The following is a 20,894-nucleotide window of genomic DNA, read 5'->3' on the forward strand; positions in this document are numbered from 1 at the left end:
TGACTAATAAGATAGAGTGCCTTTGGGGACTACTAGTACATTTCTTCTCTGAATGACCTCATCACTTACTTTCTCCAATTTCCTAGTGGGATATTTGTCTTTTTCTTATTGATTTATAGGAGTTTTAAATATGTTATGGGTTCTTTTCTATTATTAGTTATCTCTGTTACAAATACTTTTAAAAAATGTTGTGGCTTACCTATTCATTACCCTGGTATCATTTCTTGTGACAGATTAAAAAAAGTTTTTGATGTGTTCCATACTGACCCTTTCCTTCATGATGCTTTGTGTGTTTGTGTATTATATTACTATTTTAGAATCTACTATAGTTTTATATAAGTCTTAATTTTTAGTAAATCAAATCCCTGGTGCAGTATCCTTCTTTAAAGAGTAAATGAGACTTCATAGATTCAAAGCCCACCTTTTGCCCCTAGCTAACTGTGTGAACTTGATGCACACTTCTCTAATCCTGACTTTTTATACCAATAAAATAGCAATAAGAATAGTACCCAGCAGGGAAATGGAGACATTTGTAATAATGTAAACAATACAGATAAAGTAAAAAAAAAAAAAAAGAATAATGCCCAGTTCAGACATTATTGTGAGGATTGAAGGTGATAATACACACAAAGCTTATAGCTGAGCATTTGGCATATAGTAAGAGTTTAATGAACGTTAGCTGTTTTTTGTTTTCTTTTTTTAGCTTTCATAATTATAATTTCTTGGTATAAAACTGGTGTATAATTTTTCTATACATAAACCACTGGAATTCTCTGATTTTACAAGAGCCATGATTCACATCAAATGTTCCAGGAAGTAGAACAATTTGGACTCTGGTGCTAATTCTGAGTTCCAACTTTGTTCTCACTGTATCCTTTCCAAGAATTTAGCAAACCAAGTTATTCTTGCCCCCTTCTCCCTACCCCATAATATTAGTTCAGGTATCAGGTGGGGTTTATTTTTTTAAAATGGAATGAGCAACCATGCAGCTCCTTTACTTTGGGATGGGAGACATCTCTGCATGAGCTAAAACCTCAATAGTCTGTAGTCTGAATAGGGCTGCTCCCAGCAGGAGAGTGAGGGAAGGAAGGAGAGCAGGTTTCCAAGAGGGTAAGAGGCAGCTAGGTAAAAGGTTGGACTCATAGTTCCCAAACAAGGCTGAGTTTAGAATCTATATTTTTAACTGGATTAGAGGATAAAGTGTTCTATTTTAATATCTCGTTTTAGTTTCTTTTTTTAAAACCATGTTTTATCTGAAGAACTTCAAAATGTAAAACTCTAAAGGAACAGACATTTGAGGAAGAAAGGGCTCCCCAGATTTTATAGAAGGTAGCAGTTATTATAACCAAGTCCATTCCTCTTCTGTGAAAACTAAGATCATCTTGCATTTGAAATATATTTAGTATAACAATATTGATTTTAAATGCAGTTTTTATAACAGCTTTATTGAGATATGATTTATGTGCCATAAAGTTCATGCTTTTAAAGTATATAGTTCAGTGGTTTTTAGCATAACTTTTAATTAAATATTTAGTCATGCTTAATTCTCTTTCCCTTTCTGTTTTGATCTTCACTTTTTACCATTCTGCTGTTTTGGTCCCATTGTAAACTAGCTGTGATCATAAGTTCCTTTGCTCAGTGTCTTGCTGAGACAACTCTGGGCCCAGCGTTCCGATTTAGCCTTTGGCTCAACAGAAGAACTTCCATTTTCTTGCAGTGAATTCCCATATTTAATAAATATTTCAACACTTAATCAATCAAGCATGTGTTCCTGAATCTCCAACACTTTTCAACAAACAGTCTTTCCAAAATCTGTTATTCCAAAATTAATTGTTTGTGTTATTTCTCTTTCTCAAGAAATAATTAGGTTAGAAGACATCCGTCTGCTTTTATTTTAGTATCAGCTGTTCACTGCAGAAAGTGTTGAGGAAAAAGGAGCTCCAAGTGCAGATATTATTGTTGCTGGGGTGTTAGTGGGGTGTCTGTGTGGAGGTCTTTGCAGAACATCCCATCTCCATAGGGCCAATGGGTCAGTGTCGTCCTCACATTTCACTTGAAAAAGCTGTACTTGTCTCTGCACCTTCTGGCCCTTGTACAGTTGGGTATTTTAGTTATGCTTGAGCTATTAATCATGCCTTTTTATAGCTCCTGTACTCTGCAGTGTGTTTTCACTAGAACTAAAGGTTCTTGATTTCTCGTTTTGTCGTCCTATCTTTGAGTAATGAGGGAACCGAGAAGATTGCAAATATTTAATGGACTTTGATTCTTGTACCTTTTCTTAAGAAGTTTAAACTTGCCAGTTTTGCAATAAGAATTTTTTCATTGGTTCTTTTATTTTTCAGATGAAGGCTCACTAACTGTTTTGGGTGACACTAATATTGTGTGTGTGTGTGTGTGTGTGTGTGTGTGTGTGTGTTGGTATTTATTTCCTGTGATTTGAGTTGTGAACTGACATTTAAAGTTTTTTAAACAATATATATTTTTATTGACTTCAGAGAGGAAGAGAGAGAAGAGAGAGAGAGAGGAGAGAGAGGGAGAGAGAGAGAGAGAGAGAGAGAGAGAGAGAGAGAGAGAGAGAGAGAAACATTAATGATAAGAGAGAATCATAGATCAGCTGCCTCCTGCACTCCCTCTCTTGGGGTTGGAGCCCACAACCTGGGCATGTGCCTGCCAGGAATCGAACCTTGACCTGTGGCTGAGCTATGCATTGACATTTAAAAATTTCATTCAAAAAATTTTTCTTAAGGGCTTACTACTATTTGTCATGCACTATCCTGGGTCCTTGGGATATATGAGTGAATAAAAAATTCCCAAATTTTGTTCTTCATGGCACTTAATGTTCTAGTAGGTAGACAAAAACATAATACATGATAAATTACATAGCATATTAGAAGGTGGTAAATGCTATGGAAAGAAAGGAAAAATATATAGCATGGTAATGGTCATTGGGAGTACAAGGGGGATGTAGGGCACATAGGTTGTATTTAATAGGGTGGTTCATTAAGTTTCACAGAGAAGGTGACATTGGGAAAAGCCTTGAAAGAAGTGGGGAGTGAACCAGGCAGATATCTGAGGAAGAGCATCGCAGGATGAGAGAATAGCCAGTAAAATGGCCTGACCCAAGGCTAGAGCTTGTTTATTAAGAGTTAGTAACAAAGAAGGTGGGTGACTGAAGGTCTCATTGAAAGCTATATGTGGGGAGGTGGGGGGGTGGATATTTGGAATTATCCATACCTCTGGCAGTATTTTCTTTCTTTTTTTAATATGTTTTATTGATTTTTTACAGAGAGGAAGGGAGAGGGATAGAGAGTTAGAAACATCGATCAGCTGCCTCCTGCACATCTCCCACTGGGGATGTGCCCGCAACCCAGGTACATGCCCTTGACCGGAATTGAACCTGGGACCCTTGAGTCCGCAGGCCGACGCTCTATCCACTGAGTCAAACCAGTCAGGGCCCTCTGGCAGTATTTTCAGTTTCCTTTGTGTTCTCTAAGGGTTGTTTTATCTCATTAAAGAAGACCGTACAAATTTTCACTGTGGTGGCTGAATGTAATCCATCCCCACCAACTCCACACAATGTAATGCATTTGGATTCTTCTTTGCAAGACAGAATTACTCCTGTCCACTTAAATGTCTTTCTCTTTTATGTTTAGGACATACACGGCTTTGGATCACTCTGTCTGCAGGATGTATTATCCTAGGTGGTTGGTAGATAATTTTAGTGCTGACCTGCCATAAAGTTTACAAAGAAGCAAGTCATTGTTACTGTGCCTAACAGATGAAAGGAGTACTTCCAAGTCATCTTTGAACATATCCTGTTTCACAAATGGAGCAAATAGGCCTACATCGCATTAAGAAAGTTTTGTTAGCTATTTAAGAGGGAAAATAAGATGATTAGGGCAGACTTCAAATACAGGTTGACAAACTGTCTCAAGAGCTCATTAAATAGACTCAACAATCATTTTTTCAAGATGGTTTTGAGTAGATGTTTGTTTCCTCATAGGTGGGAAGTGAATCATTGAGGTAACCAAAGGTCAAAGTTCTGACCTTCTCTATCTGACCTATGGATATTGCATATTTCAAGTTACATAGTCAAATGACTACCAAACTCACTAACAAATGTTGGTTGAATACAATGAGCACCAGAACACAGGGTAGAATTTTTTCTTTAAAAAAATGTTGATTTCAGAGAGGAAAGGAGAGAGAAAGAGAGAGAGAGAGAGAGAGAGAGAGAGAGAGAGAGAGAGAGAGAGAGACATCAGTGATGAGAGAGAATCATCAATTGGCTGCCTCCTGCACACCCCCTTCTGGGGATTGATCCCGTAACCCAGGCATGTGCCCGGGCCTGGAATCAGACCATGACCTCCTGGTTCATAGGTGAATGCTCAACCATTGAGCCAAACCAGTTGGGTTAGGTTAGAATTTTTTAGGAAGAGTCAGTGAAATGCATATGCTGGTAATGATTATACTCTCTGTCTAACAAAGATAGTGCCTATAACTACCAGAGAACTCACAAAGAAAGCAACCTTCATTATGGTTATATTCTTGAGAACTATTTCCAATTTTTGGATATTACAATTTGCAAAATAACTTGTTCATATTATTGTGAGATAACAGTTGCCAGGTTTGTTTCACATTTGTAAGTGAGCACATATTTTGTACCAACCAAGTGCTAAGTGTTGGGAATATGGAGCCACTTGGTGCAGAATTGAGACTGGAGGGTGGTGTAGCTGTGAGGCATGGACCTCCAAGAGATAGTGAAAGGAATTGTCATCAGGAGGTGAAAAGTGGTAAGCAAGAACAATTCTGACTTCTGGATGTAACACCAGATTCTGTTCACACATGCTCCGACTTTTGCTGCTCAATAATAAATAGCCTACTTTACATGTATTCAGTCTTCCCAGCGATCCTCGGAGGTTGGTACTATTGTTCCATTTACTAAGTGGGAAAACTGAGGCACAGAGAGATTAATCACCTGCCCAAGGTCATTCAGTTTGGGAAAGGATAGGGTAGAATTTGAAACAGGAAATTTGGCTCTAGAATCTGGAGTCTTACTACCCTCTGCAGCTTTTAATAAGTAACTGCTCACAGTCTCAGCTGCTTCCCTAAAGGAGGGAAAGCTCCTTTAGGACAAGAGTGTAGCATGGGATTATATTACTGTCTGGCATAGTGGTAACTTGTGCTTCTGGACAGTAAATATGTGTGGGCACTACTGTGTCTTTCTCAGCAGCAGGTACGGTTGCCGTGGAGTCCTGTGCACGTGGTAGGGGCCGTGGGACGTGTGGTATAACGGAGATGGTAGAGCACGCAGGGGAGGCCAGACAAGGGCAAAGAGGACGGCTTGGTGGCAGTTTGCTGAGGATGCTGATCACGGGAGTGTTTTAGTCAGGACTCCTTGCCAGGAGGCAGCTTCCCAGAAACTCAGTGGGGGTAGTTCAGAGCAACTACCTACACACTTCTCAGAAGAGAATGAATTCTCCCAGGGTATCATTTAATAAATTAATTGAAATGTGAACTCCATGTCACTTCAAAGTATTCATTTGCTTCAGAGCAACAGAAGTAAGGAACTATCATAAAATGGACAGAAAGAGTAACTGTGCCCAACCTTCGTCCTTTATAAAAGAGAAGCAGGACGTCTTTTAGGAATCCTTTCTTTAACCCAGCGTGTGAGAAGCATGGAGGCCTCATTAAAATGCTCTAATTTGACCCCACCCCCCCCCCACAGAGGCAACACCAAGAGAGTTTGGTTTATTCAGTTTTATATCAAAACACATCAACAACACAGAAACCTGGGTCATGCCTGGAACATTGAGAACAGTTTAGTGCCCCACATGCACACTCTTTTGTTAAAGCCAAGAGTTTAAGCAGAGGGAGGAATGAATGGTTTTAAGTTAGCTGGTGGCTCCCACCCTGCCCAGGAGGCCACCGATTCTATCTGCTTATCCTTTCCATCAGCCTTTTACATGAAATTGTTTCTATCAAGAGCTGAGTTCGTGTCAGTGAAGAAAAGAGTGGTGGGACTAAGGATTTTCTTTTCTTTTTACATTCAGACACAAAGTCACAAAAATAATTAGAAATCTCCAAAGTTATGTTGTTTTTTTCTTGGATGGTATTTCAGGGTTCAGGGGTAGTCTACATTTGATTCTGACTTGACATCACCAGATCCTGTTAGCTTGTCCCAGATCTAGAAGACACTTTAGTAATGGCCTGTGTCTTATCTCCGTCTTAGGGCTGCAGTTATTCCTTCTATTCAGGCTTTTCCGAGTTGGAATCACCAGCGCTACAGAGTTACAGAGTTAGCTTGTTTAAAGAAGCAGTTACTTTCCAGGTGATAGTTGGCGACAGGCTTTCTCTGCTGTAATGCATACATATTTGTGCGTACACACATTTACGTGCAAGCACTATTGGATGTATAATAGATGATGTGATTTGATTTGTTGAATTTTTCTGTCTCTCCTAATAATAATAGCTCTTAGGAATTCCTGCTTTCAGTGATTATTTACAGTCAGTGTATTTTTTAAAAAGCACTCCCCTTTACTAGGGAAAGTGTTTGGTGGTAAGGATTAGGTGACAAGACTGGTCTGTTTATTGCAGGAGCTAATTGTGACTAGCACCAATAAGTAATAGAGGTGTGAGTAAAAGTAAATTTTAGAGTTTCTTTCATTACTCTTGTTACCAAGCAAGGGCTCGCTGCCTGACACATAGAAACCAATACGATGACATCGGCTTTAGAGAAAAGAAGAGGCTTTCCCCAGCAGAGAAAGGAGGCAAGGCTCAGATCTATCTCCTAATTGAAGGCTCAGGTGGAACTTAAGGGGTCAGGAAGGATGGGCGGGTGTATGGAAGTGCTGGCGGGGCAGGTTTCCATCGGAGGGCTTTGGAATTTGACCACTTATGGTGAGATATGAGATGGGGCTTCAGCACCAGGTCTCAGTGGACAAGGGACCCTTCCTTTCTGAAAGAATTCCCGTGCTGATTGAATCGGGTCAAGTCTCAGCTCTTTGATTTCCTAAGGGTGGTGGTGGTGGTGGTGGTGGGTGATACTTTGGATCTGGGTGTTGTCTGTGTGTGTTCTTTCTATCAATTTTTTATTTTAGCTACTCGGGAAACAAAGCAGCAACAACAAAAAAGAAATATTTTTGCTGGGGTTTGTGTGCCTGGAATGCTCTCATTTTGTGTCCCAATAACAGATGCCTTTGGTAGGTGACTGTTAAGTTAGAGGTGAAAAAACATTTTTTGAAAATCCTTGATGTTAGAGACTTACTGCTGGTTCTTCCTTCCTTCCTTCTTTTCTTTTCTTTTCTTTTCTTTTCTTTTCTTTTCTTTTCTTTTCTTTTCTTTTTTTTCTCCCCTCCCCTCCCCTCCCCTCCCCTCCCCTCCCCTCCCCTCCCCTTCCCTCCCCTCCCCTCCCCTCCCCTTCCTTCCTCCCTCCCTTCCTTCCTTCCTTCCTTCCTTCCTTCCTTCCTTCCTTCCTTCCTTCCTTCCTTCCTTCCTCCCTTCTCTTTCTTTTCTTTCTACCAGGAGCTTTGCTCTTGCAGGATTTCTGTTTGACTGTGTTCTTGGAAAACTTTTGGGCAATTGAGATAGAACAAATCTGGTTCTTTTTTAAAAAAAAAAATCTTTATTGTTGAAAATATTACAGATGTCTCCTCTTTTTCCCCATTGAGCCCCTCCACCGCACACTCTCACCCCAGGCCTTCACCACACTATTGTCTGTGTCCATGGGTTATGCATATACGCACACAAGTTCTTTGGTTGATCTCTTCCCACCACCTACCCACCAATCCCCGCTTTCCCTCTGAGATTCAACAGTCTGTTCCATGCTTCTATGTCTCTGGATCTGTTTTGTTCATCAGTTTATTTTGTTCATTAGCTTTCACATATGAGTGAGATCATGTGATACTTGTCTTGCTCTGACTGGCTTATTTCACTTAGCATAATACCAAATCTGGTCCTTTTTTAAAGTGTAGTATGTATGTGTCTGTATATCTACATGTGTATGTATATGTATTGTATATGTGTGAGCAGAAAGTCTTCTAGAATTACGTAGTTTTAGTCTTTAGTCTAGGAGAGAAAAAGCCTTTTTACCCATGCAAATTTTTTTCCCAAAGAAAATTCGATGGAATTCTTGTGTACCAGCTGTTCATTATGGGATTTTACTCAGTGATATTTCTGAATTTTTTTTCTTCAAACACTTGGAGCTGGCCCTTTAGTGGCAGTGAGCCTTAACTGTCAGATGCCTGTAATATTTATATATGGAAGATGAAATTAAGCAATCAAATAAAAATCCATTGGCATAACAGAACTGGGTGAAATGAATCTTAATGTGAAGAACACGCCATTCTTATTTTTATTCCTTGGACTAGACCTATTTTTGATGTTGCCTCCAGGAGAGACTGTGACCCAGCTGGCAGAGACAATCCTGATTTCCATGCGTGCTTTTAAAATTATCTGATTTAGAGCTGAAATGAGTAGTTATTCATTTGAGAATGTAATAGCTAAACTGCTTATTCCCCTCCCCCCCCCCCCCGCTCTTTTTACCTGTCCTATATTTAGCTTTCAATAGTTACATTATTCTTTGCAACAAAACTTCACATATTCTTTTGACCACAGACAATTTTAAAGTCTTTTTCTCATAGCATTCTATACTTAATGCTATTTTCAGTTTACATACAGGGGATGACAAGATGAAGCCCATAGTAAGTTTTAGTAACTTCACTCTAAATCATATATCGAGTCAATAGCGGGGCCAGGAAAAGGTCTCGTCTTTCTCCTAAGCCTTTCTTGCATTAAGGAAGAGTATCCGTTTCCCAGAGCTGATTCATCTGAGGGATTGTGTCTGCCGATGTTGTTGCATCCAAATATTGGGATTCCTTGCACTCAGATTTAATTACAGCTCAATATGACTACATATTGTATTGTTCTCAGGCTACTAAAGATCTTAAAGGCTTTAACTTTCAGGATTATGTGAGTAAGCGCTTTCTTGTTCAGTCCTTAAATTGAAGGCCTAGTAATGGAAGGTTAATGGCCAAGATGATGGAGAGACTGATTTGTCAGAAGATAGCTGGAGCATAAATAGGTAATGAGGCTGCCTGACTTCCTGAATGGAGGGGAGAAAATCCGAGCTGGTGCCAGTGTCAGATAGTCTTTCTGCCTTCAGCTTTTGGAGCGGGGGCCACTGGAAAGAAGGGCCCTCAGCTACCAGGGAATCAGAATCATGGGCTTTCAACACCATCAGAACTGGAAACTCAGCAAAACGAATTCAGGGAGTGCCTCTCAAGGACTCATCTTATCCAAGGAAAGCCCTTTGTGTGTGTGTGTGTGTGTGTGTGTGTGTGTGTGTGTGTGTGTGTGTAACATATGGCTTTACCCAAGGGTTCCGAGGCAGTGAGAGCTACATGACATAATCTCTGTACTGGAGTAATACATCCCCAAACAAGGGCATGCTCACAGCAACTGAACATGTTTACATCAATTGTAAAATTTTTTTTACATCAAATAAAGTCAGTATCAAGCACTGGAATTTGAATTAGAGAGCTAGTTCAACCAAAGGAGAATTCCATGGGAATTGGTTATATGTTAGACTCATATGGGTGGCTCTTTTAAAAAAATATCCTGGGAATTTCAATCTATTGCTCCTTCCCCCCCCCCACCTCCCCCCATTTAGAAAAAAACATGTGTGGAGAGTCTACTGTGCTTGTAGAGATGTTTCTGGAAACCTGGAGGCCTCATTTAATTTATCTGGGGAGGCCACCAGATGGAATTCCTTTTCCTCCTTTTTGGCTTTCTCTCACCCTTCCCTTCCTTTAAAATCTTTTTTTTTAACTTGTAAAACTTTTATTCATTTGATTGAACTCAACAACAAAACTCAGGCTGTAAAATTGTCAAAAGAACATAGACTTTACTTGCAAGAAATATGTGGGAATTTAGTCAGTAGATACTGGTTTTCATAGTTAAACATGTTTTGTCATAAATTGTGAGAGTAAAGGAAGGGACCTGTTGGTTATTGGACATCTGTGATCTCAAAGGCATTTTCATCCACCCATTTCCTGTTATTTTTCAGGCTAAAGAGTACATCTCTTACATTGGTTTATAATAGTGATTCTCAACCCTTAGCCACCCTCAGAATCACATGGGTAGCTCTTAAAAAAAAATTGATACCTGAGATCAACCCCAGACTAAAAGAATCAGAATCTTTGAATTTGGGGCCCAAGCATTGGTATATCTTAACAAGCTTCCCGAGCAAGTCTAGTGTGCAGCCAGGACTGAGAACCACTGGTTTAGAAGTTATTTGGCATCTGTAGTTCCAGCCTGTTTTCCAACAGTAGATGCCTCACACTTTCTGCCTCAGGAATACAGCATTTCTTACAGTTCCCTGGATGTGCTGAACGGTTCCCATCTTTGTGCCTTTGTTGGTCCTTTTGCCTGGACTGCTTTCTTCTTCATTTTTGTCTGAGTGGCACCCCTTCCACTCCGTCACCCTACAGGCAGCGGGCTGCTGTCATACCTCGTATGTATATCTATTATTGGACTTTAAAACATTCTGTTACTTGTTCAGCAGCTTCCCTTTTGGACAGTGGGTTTCCTGGATAAGGGACCATGTTTGACTCTTCTTTATATCCCCAGAGCCTGGTATATTTCCACTAAGGTATGGTCTGCACTCCACAAAGGTTGAATGGATTGTAACTTGTACTTTAGTTATGCCAATAAATCCACAAACTGTGTATTGTTATGTTTGTTCTTTTAGAGACTTTGGTTTTGAGACATTAAACAATTTGCCCTAATTTGTTCCATTAATAAATGGCAGACCCAGAATTCAAATGCAGCTCTGTCTGACTTTTAAAGACTGTGCTTTTTTGTTCCGTTTTATTTCACTTCATTTTAAAATGTCCTGCTGTCAGACTGTTTCATTCTTATAGTACTAAATGCAGAAGGTTGGATTTTATGAATAGTTTGGTTAAAGATAATGTATAAATTAATGCAATATATGATGCACCTTATGAAAACTATAGACATGATTGACTTGACCAGGTGGAAAGGGGAGAGATATTTAACATAAAGTCATAGATATAGACATATGAATAGAAAAGCACTAATTTTCTTATTAATTTTCTGATGTAGAAAAGAGGGATAATATATATTAGTGATTATTGGCATATTATTTTTTTTTAATTGAACTCAATATTAGACATCAGGAATAATACTTGTATTTTTTTTTTTTTTTTAAAAAACAAGTTGAAGTAGCCCTGACCGGATTGGCTCAGTGGATAGAGAATTGGCCCTCGGACTGAAGGATTCTGGTCAAGGGCACATACCTCATTTGCAGGCTTAATCCTTGGCCCGGTTGGGGAGAGTGTGGGAGACAACCAATTGATGTGTCTTTCTCACATTGATGTTTCTTTCTCTCCCCTTCCCTTCTACTTTCTCTAAAAATCAATGGAAAAATATCCTCAGGTGAGGATTAAAAAAAACGTATCTGATTTGAAGTAATCACATGGTAAAGAAGTATTTAGAATGCAGAATAGCTAAAGATTCTGTTACTTTCATTATAGACTTCTTTTTAATAATGTTCATTACTTTCCCAGTTACTGTGTTGCACAATACAATTTGACTGGCAGTACTCCCACCCACTAGTATTCATTGGCTCATTATTCAAATTGGGCTTAATTAAAACCCAAATTACCTTATCTTTCTGCTTGTGTCAAAGTTCTGATTCTGCCATGAAAGTTTTAGTGTCACCTTTGCTTTAAAAAGTGGTTATGAATACGGCAGTCTTGAAAAGTTCACTTGTATTTGTTCTTTGGGGTATGTAGGTTGGCCCCAGCTAATTGGTTCTAGGAGATAGGAGGAGAAAAAGACTGGCTGCCAAGAAGCAAAATACATAAGGAGCAGGGTGCTTATATTAACTTCGCAGTTAGATTTCAGCTATTGCCATGAATAATAAACAGGCCTCAATCTGGAGATCATATCAGATTCTTCTGGTCCTAAAATTCTCTGATTCATTTTTGAAATTTGAAATTAAAATTTATCCTTATGCAAGTATATTGATTTATTAAGTTTGCTTGCCATCTGGTTATTTTATACTTTTGCATTTTTCCCCCTCAATCTTTTGTTTCATGGCTTTTATAAATGTCTGTCTCACTGCTTGTCCAAAACCTTAAAATGTACAAATGCACACACATTTTACCATAAACATGCAGTTTTTTCCTTTAAAAATAGATTTGCATTTATATTTTAAACCATTATTTGTCATTTCTAAGGTGGTAATCAAATTGGCCTTAGAACATGTGTCAGATGTGGTGACATTATTGATTTTTTTTTTTTTATAAAAACAGAGTTCTAAAGATTATTTTTCATTGTTTAATTTTTTATGCGCTTTAAAATGCACTTTCATGACTCTAGGAAACCTGCAAGCTTCTCTGAGCTGCAGAGTAGAAGCAAGGATGAAGCATGAGAAACGGCCTGCCAGGAGGCAGAACGCCTGCTCTGCTTCCAAGGAGTGTGACCTTGGAAGGACATTGGCCCACACTTCCTTCCCTTGGGTTCCTTGTTTGTAAAATAAGGCTGTTGTATCATATGCGTTCTAGGGGATCTCTCAATATGATGATATGATATGAAAGTGTTTGATGAATAATTTTAAAATAACAAATCATGCTTATGTAGTAATTTGAAAGACTGCATTTCAATTTATATTTTTCAAATATTTCTGAGAGACATTTAGCTTTTAATCTTCAAGTTAAAGTTAATAAATATTAGAATTTTTCTTTGGCTATATATGTTAGGCACCTCTCCCCAAAGGAAAATCCTGATATTATACAAGTTCTATCTTCTCAAATCTTCATTTTCTTTTCCTTTACATTTAAAAGGCCCGGTCTAAGATGAACTTTCTGATGGCCGTCCTGGCTCACGTCAGTAGTGTTGAATAATAAGCTAGATTGTTAGTACTGCATGAATTCGGGGTAACTCTATTTAATTTATTATTTCAGATAACCTAAAGTAGTAAATATGAGAGACTCTCAGAATATGTTTGTTGACTGAATCAATCTGAATACAGTCTAAGGAAGACTTTTTTACATGAAAACTATTCCTATTCCTATCAATACTGCAAATTTTTTTTTTTTTTACCAAACAGCAGTTAAACTTGCTGTCAATAGATTTTCTTTTGAGTTTAGTAATGGATTTCTCCTTAGGCTATGCATGGGTGAAATCAATGAAATAAAAGACCAGATGTAACATAAGAAAAATATAAGAATTAGACAGAATTAATGCAAACAGTAACTATCTTGCTGAAAAGGGATGGTAACGTTATCCTGATCCAAGCTGTAATCATACCATGATGATTAACATGTGGCCTCTGCCCTGTTCACCATAAGACATCCAGAGAAAAAATGGAGGAGAGAGCGAGAGGCTCATTTTAGTTGGGACATCAATGCTGGTAAGCAAAATACATAAGAGCTTTCCTCGGTCTATTCCCAAAACATGGCACTTCAGGAAACTCAAAGAGCTTTCATACAAAAGGGAAGGCATTGTCCATTGACATGGCATTAGGAACAACCCTGATGGAAGGACTGCATTTTATATGCAAGTAATTGATAGCTGTTCAATTGTTGTTCATTTATGCATCCAGGTGATTGATAAAACAAACATTCAAATCAATTAGTCAGGAAATACTTATTGAATACCCGATGCTGGTCAGTCCTGAGGCCCTGATGTCAAACTGAACCCTACTGAGGAGGAGGGAAGACAGAGGTGGGAAGACACTGGGACGACCTTGTTTGGGCTGAACTGTGTCCCTTCCAAAAAGTATATGTCAAAGCCCTAACCGCTAAGGTGACTGTATATGGAGATAGAGCTTTTAAAGAGGTAATTAAGGGCAAGTAGCAGTTAAACATGCTGTCAATAAACCAACAAAAAATAATTGTCTTAAAGTTCTGGAGATCAAAAGCCCAAAATGGATCTTAAAGGCTAAGATGAAAGTCTTGGCAGGGCTGTGCTCCTTCCAGAGGCTCCAGGAGAGAATCGTTCCTTGCTTTTTCCAGTTTATAGAGCCTTACAGCATTCCTTGGCATGAAGCCTTTTCTTCAGGCCACAAGTGTGGGCCTTAATCCAATGTGACTGGTGCCCTTGCAGTGGTTCTCAACCTTCCTAATGCCGCGACCCTTTAATACAGTTCTTCATGTTGTGGTGACCCCCAACCATAAAATTATTTTCGTTGCTACTTCATCACTGTAATTTTGCTACTGTTACGAATCGTAATGTAAATATCTGATATGCAGGATGTCTTTTCATTGTTACAAATTGAACATAATTAAAGCATAGTGATTAATCACAAAAACAATATGTAATTATATATGTTTTCCAATGGTCTTAGGCGACCCCTGTGAAAGGGTCGTTCAATCCCCAAAGGGGTCGCGACCCAGAGGTTGGCGACCCACAGGTTGAGAACCGCTGCCTTACAAGAACAGATGTGCGCGTGCGTGCACACGCGCTCACACACACACACACACACACACACACACACACTGAGAGAGACAGAGAGAGAGAGAAGAGAAAACGATAGTTATGCCAGGGGTGCACACACATAGAGAAAAGGTCATGTGAGGACACAGTTGGAAGGTGGCTGTCTGCAAACCAAGGAGAGGGGCCTCAGGACAACACTTTAATCTTGGACTTCTGGCTGTTACCAGAGAATTAAACTTCCCTGTCACTCGTGGGAGTGAGGTTCTTATGACATCTTAGAAAATGTGTGGAAACAGGCTTTATTTGCCTAAAGTTACATTTCTCAGGTTCCCTTAAAGTCTCCTGCCCCTTAAGCCAGTCTTGGAAAAGGTGCAGCTGAGGTTCCAGCAGAGAGAGAGAGAGAACTTCGTTGTTTGGAAGTTTAAGTACTCAGGTTTGCACTCTTGCAGTAATCACACCCATCTTGGCCACTGACTGGCTTTCAGGTGTGATTGATGAGCAGACAGGTAGGCATCTTCTCACATCACTCAGACCTTACTGGGCATGCGTCTAAACTGCCTTTGTCCAGTCCCTACCCCCATTGATTAGTGGGGAAGAGATTTGGAGAGTGTTAAATGCAGCTTTTTGACAAAGCTGCACAGATGGCCTGCCTATACCTAGTCTTCCCTTTCCTCCTTTCCTGTTAAATAATAACCAGGTTATCACAGCCTCCAGGACTCTGAGAAAGAATATTTCTGTTGTGTAAGCCTCCTAGTCTATGGTCCTCTGCCATGGTAGCCCTTGGCAGACTAATACAGGGAGGAACTTGATCAAAGTCTAAAAGGATGGATAGGGCCATTTTGGGAAATGATATTGGGAGAGATCAGGGCCTGGTTCAGAAAAGCACTCAGCAGAAGTGATGAGTGAAAGTCACATAAAAAGTTGGAACATACCTCGCTTGTGGAATTAAAGAGCAGAAAGGAGAACAGTGTGGAGGCAGTGTGGGTGGATTCTTGGGAACTTGGGTGCCATTATATCTGGGGTGGGGGAAGTGACTGTGGAAGATCTTGATATTCAGGGAGAGAAGGTTTGTAAGTGAATCTTCTGGGGCTTATATTTGGGGTTTGAAAATATGCGGCTTACATTTGGGATTTTGGTAAGGAGTTAATTTTAAAAAGAGCAAGGAAGATATGATCTCTGGAGGCAGATGTGGAAATAGAGAATAAGGTGTGGCTCCAAGAATGGCCATAAAAATAAAAAAGAGGTGAGAGTTTGATGATAGCTCAGTGTTATTGGGAAGAATGAAGGGTTAATGAAGTTAATGAGGCTGAAAGGTAACCAGATAGTTCTTCATCCTTGGGGTTTCATGAGGATTGGAATATGTTTGAAATTGAGCTATTGCATTGTTCCACCCCCTATTACTTTTAAATAATTTGAAACAGAAGAGTTACCATTTTTTTTCATAAAGCTTTATTATCATTAAGTGCTCTCCTTTCACCTAGTGCCATAAGCTCACTGTGTATGAAAATCCCAGGGGTGGTTCAGGTGCCCTTCATGCCTCACAGAATCCTGGGATGCCCCTTCCTAAGATGCACTGGTTCACCATCTGTTTCATGTGCTACATGAGTGCGGTTGCTCAGATGGTTTTTATCTCTAAAATAGTGTCTGCTTTTTTCTCACTGCAGGAATTATACATGTTTATTTTAGGAATTTTGGATACTATAGAAACATACAAATAAAAATTTCAAAAATTCATAGTCCTACTAAGATATAGGTATTCTTAGTATTTGGGGAGTCAAACAGAAGGAGCAGTTTTGCTTCCTCCCTCTTTTCAGTTAATGCACATGATTATTCAACATGTTGAAATTATGTTCTTGGTAGCTCTCTATATTGTTTAGTTTAGAATCCCTTATGATTTTCTCTGGGACTTCCAAGAATGGTGTTGGAAATAGTGATTTCATTTTTCCAAGAAAATTTTGATAGGCGATATTTGCAGTAGATGTACAGAGGTTCAGTTTTGCTCTTAGGAAGACAGGGAAACCTCTATGAAATTATGTTTGCTGAATTAGAATGGAAAGAATTTTAATTAATTAATTAATTAATTATTTCTCTGGATAATGTTTTTTCTTTTCCCTCTGGATAATTAGAACTGAAATATTTTTAAAGTTTGTATTTGTGACAGGATGAAAAGTATTTTTAGATCATATTCACCATATTATCTTACTCTTGAACATATTTTGCTCTATTTTTTAATGTACAAGGCTTAATTTTAAAGGAGCCAGTCATTTAATATAGAATAAACTGAAGAAAGTTCGGTCTTCTTGGAAATGAGATGTGTAGCTACTTGAGATAAAGTGGAACGGTAGGGCACTGACCCTCCTTGGCAAGGTGGTGCTTTACTTCAGACTGGTGAATGCTTGGCTTCTAAGAAGGTGCACATTTTACTTTGTTTTTATTTGATGTCCATGTTGAATTGTTGTTTTCTAAATTAGGATACCATACATTTTTTTAAAAGTGATCTAAGAAATGCTTATCATCTGATCACTATGCTGAATAATAAATACCTTTTATCTTTTTAATATTGCAGTTGACTCATGTTAACCAGGCAAGCTTCCAGGTCGATGCCTTTGGAACATCATTTATTCTTGATGTCGTGCTAAACCAGTAAGTCTTTGTTGAGCTGTATTCACTTTTGTCCGATACCCATTGAATCTACCTTGTTATCCTTCTGTGAAGTTTTGTTTTCTTACTGTATTTTACTTCATCTTGCTATCTCAGTTAAATAATACATTTAAAACTAGTACATCTATTAATATAATATCTGTTATATCTATTAATATGATATCTATTATAAGTATTAAGTCTGGCAAGTAATAGGAAATGGATATCCATTTGAAATTGAAGTCAGAACAGATTTGAGAATGTAATATGGAGGGCAAGACCTACTCCACTATTTTGCATAAAAATACCTGTGACCTAAGTTTCTATGAATGACAACAAATTGTGAAAATAATACTTTTAGTATTAAAATTTCCTTCTTAAGAGAAAGCTACCCTTTTGCTCAATGACTCAGAGGATTGGCTGTGTCCGTTATTCTTAATAATGCCTTTGGGATGCTTTGAGTTGGGAGTTGATTTCTGTGAGGTTTAGGGTACTGGGATTATTCGGTAAGTACCATATAATTTTGGAAATTGTCATTTGCCTGTCTACCTGGAATTTGGGGTTTGGAATAACAGAATTTTAGGTTTAGAAGTGGCTTTTGTTTAATCACTGGATTTAATCTCTTCCCGTTGGGTAAGTCTAGTGTCTAATAAGTCTTACAGGACTTTTGGTTGTCTGTTCCCTTTTTTAAAAAAGCATTTGTATCCCACTTCTCATCATGGGCAAGTGGAAAGAGACCATGCTCTGCCAGCCAGTGTTTGTGAGCTGAGCAGCAGTGGCCAGCAGCTTTGCTGAAATCAGCTAGCTATGCACCAGCTCAGGAAGAAAATTTGAGGCCAGAAGGGCAGAAATGTAGATCTAGAGTGAGAACTAAAGCCTAAATTGTCTATATTGGGAAACCAGGTGAATGGAAGACTATAAAAATGACATAAGAGGCAGGACTTAGAGCTGTGATATCTGGATAAGTAGCCACTAGCCTCTTTAAATAAAATTTGAGATTCTATTTTTCTGTTGCATTCTCCACATTCCTAATGCTCACTAGCCATATGTGGTTACTGGTTATCTTATTGGACAAGGCAGTACATTTCCATCATTGCAGAAAGTTCTGTTGGACAGTGTTGGTTTAGAGAATTCTTTTGGAGAACAGGCACATAGAAACTGTTAGATTATTGAGCTAGGTCAGTCATTTCCATCCATGTTCAATGTTAAATTAATAATGAATCTTACTAGTGTCCTAATTTTTATGGAATTTATGTACAAATTTGTGGTAATACCATTTTTGCTGCATTGATGTTTAAGCCATGCATTAGTTTATTTTGTCATTAAGCTATCTCAAATGATACATTTTGTGAGTAATTCACCTCTCATCTTTGAAATTCACCAACAATTTAAATATGAAAAAGCATGGTGTTAGATGGAAATTGTTTTCTTACTTTCTTCTTTGATAAAGTATATATTTAAAATGTAACATAAATTGTATTTCTACTATGCTCATTAAAATAGTTTGTTTTTTTTTTGTTTTTTTTTTTTAATTAGTGGCCTAGCCCTAGCCATTTTGGCTCAAGCCTGAGGACTGAAGGGTACTGGGTTTGATTCCAGTCAAAGGCGCATGCCTTGGTTGCAGGCTCCATCCCCAGTAGGGGGCAGGCAGGAGGCAGCTGGTCAATGACTCTCTCTCATCATTAATGTTTCTATCCTCTCTCCCTTCCTCTCTGAAATCAGTAAAAATATATTTTAAAAAATTAATGGTCTAGAGTTACACATATATAATTAAATGTTTTACACCACATGTATTTTTAACCTAATTTTATAGCATGTAAGACTCTGTTAATACGATCTGTATCTTATATTCCTGTTTGATGTAAATACTTGGCATAATTACACCACCTGGAGACAGGTTGCCCTATTTTAAGTCGTAATCCTCTTTGCCCTTGCTCCCCCATTAATGCTACTCCCTGTTCTGCCCTGCTTCATTTAAAAAATATTATTCATCACCATTTAATGTGTAGTTTGACTCGTATTGAGGCAGGATGGTATGAAGCTAGGAAAACTCCATGGCAAGTAGAATGGGGAAACTGAGACAGGGAGCGGAACAAACCTGCTGAGCAATTTACAGCTGGGTACAGAGGGTCACCTCCCAGAAAAGCAGCAAAACCCAGTGATCAACACCAGGGCAGGAAACTGATGCATATTCTGCTGAAACCCTCCCCTAAGACCTCCGCTAAGAGGATTAACATAAACAAACAAACAAATAAATAAATAAATAAGAAAAAAGAGGAAAATCTCCACCTTGAATTTTTTTGGCACATATTCGTATTGTCATTGTCTTTGGTTCCTAATATCCTGTGATTAATGATGCTCTTGAACAAGTCTTGAATGTGTAATCAGCCAAATAAACAAGATAGTATGAAAAAAAAAAAAGAATGTGGCCTGCAAGAGAGAGATAAAAACCCTCAAAACAAAGGACCCAGCATGCACTCCTCCCCCTGGGCTTGAGCGCACCTGTGCCTTTCCTTCCCCTCTCTTCTTCCCCCACAGGCAGTATCCTAAACGCCAAGGGTTCCCAGGAGGCTTGCAACCAAGGGAGCAATGAGCAGTGGCAGCTCATCCTGCGCTCACCCCCTGAACTGGCCCTCAAGGCCCCCTTTTCTCTGATGTCTCAGTGAGCTGAAGCAGCCCTGCTAGGCTCATTTCTTTCCTATCACATTTTCAGTGAGCCGAAGCATCCCTGCCTTGGCTGTCTCCTGCAGTTTCTTCTATCCTAGGCCTTTCCTTGTCCCACTGTCCCCAGCTTTAATGAACATACTCTCAAAATCACCTGGACTCATGTTGTGACATCTTTCCTACACACTACAGGCTGGCCCTAGGTAGACCCACTCAGGGCCAGGTCCCTTTTCCGGCAACAGAATGATGTTGTCATTTTTGCAGGGCAAAAAAAATTGACTGCTAGCATCTTCATATCATGCACTAATAGCCTGTATTTTAATTATTCACTTTGTTTATTTTTTTTTCCTCCCACTAGAATGTCAGCTCTTTGAGGGCAGAGATTTTCTTTCTTTCCCTGCTGTAACCTTAGCATAGAGTAGGTGGAAAATTGCCAGGCAGTCATATTGAATTGAAAACCAGGGGCTAGAATTAGCCAGGTGACCGAGGAGATGACTGGATGAAGATGGAGTGAAGCAACAGTCAGAGAAGAGTGAAGCAACAAAAAAGAAGAAAATGATAAATGTTTGGGACTAGCCTCTAAAAGCTGAGCATATATCTTTAGGTGTAAACTTATAAGTCAGATTTCGAGGCTTCTATTTCAATGCTTCTTTCCCATCCCTCCTTTAAATCATTGTTCTGTGGCTAGCCCCCACCATGGTTTCTGACATTTGTAACACCTTGACTTTCAGTATTCATGTTCATTTTGCCCAAATCACCTTACTTCCTTTGGAGAAACCTGAGCCCTAAAATGTTCTGCTCTGTTCCTGAAGGAGAAATACATATGACCATGTGTATCAGAGCATGAAACAGAAAACTAGGGTGCAAACAATTTCTTTTGAGATACTGGCAAAAACCTCCTTGGGCATTTTTCTTCTTATTGCAATGAGAATTTAAAATTACAAGAGGTACAAAGGATAAAATAATAGCATAAAAGGAATGAGAAATATACAATTGCTTTTGGGCATCTATATTAAACACAGGTGGCAGGTAGCTAATTTCTTTATGCTCTGAGAGCCCAGATGATTTAATACGAAGTTTATTTTTTTCTTATTTTTTTTGAGAATGTTTTTATTTCATGGTTTCGGGTT

At 38.9% G+C, this 20,894-nt stretch overlaps 1 protein-coding gene across 13 annotated transcripts in view; it reads left to right on the plus strand.

The window, feature by feature from the left end:
- ADAM22 (ADAM metallopeptidase domain 22) overlaps window positions 1–20,894 on the plus strand; it is a 181,649-nt gene that overhangs the window by 19,669 nt on the left and 141,086 nt on the right. For all 13 annotated transcript variants that reach the window (XM_081102591.1, XM_081102592.1, XM_081102583.1 and 10 more), the window contains exon 3: window positions 17,027–17,103. In XM_081102591.1, the coding sequence (XP_080958717.1) occupies window positions 17,027–17,103 (77 nt within the window). The remainder of the gene's footprint in view (window positions 1–17,026; window positions 17,104–20,894) is intronic.

This window comes from Myotis nattereri (genome assembly GCF_964212035.1).
Source record: "Myotis nattereri genome assembly, chromosome: 11".
Taxonomy (NCBI): Eukaryota; Metazoa; Chordata; class Mammalia; order Chiroptera; family Vespertilionidae; genus Myotis; species Myotis nattereri.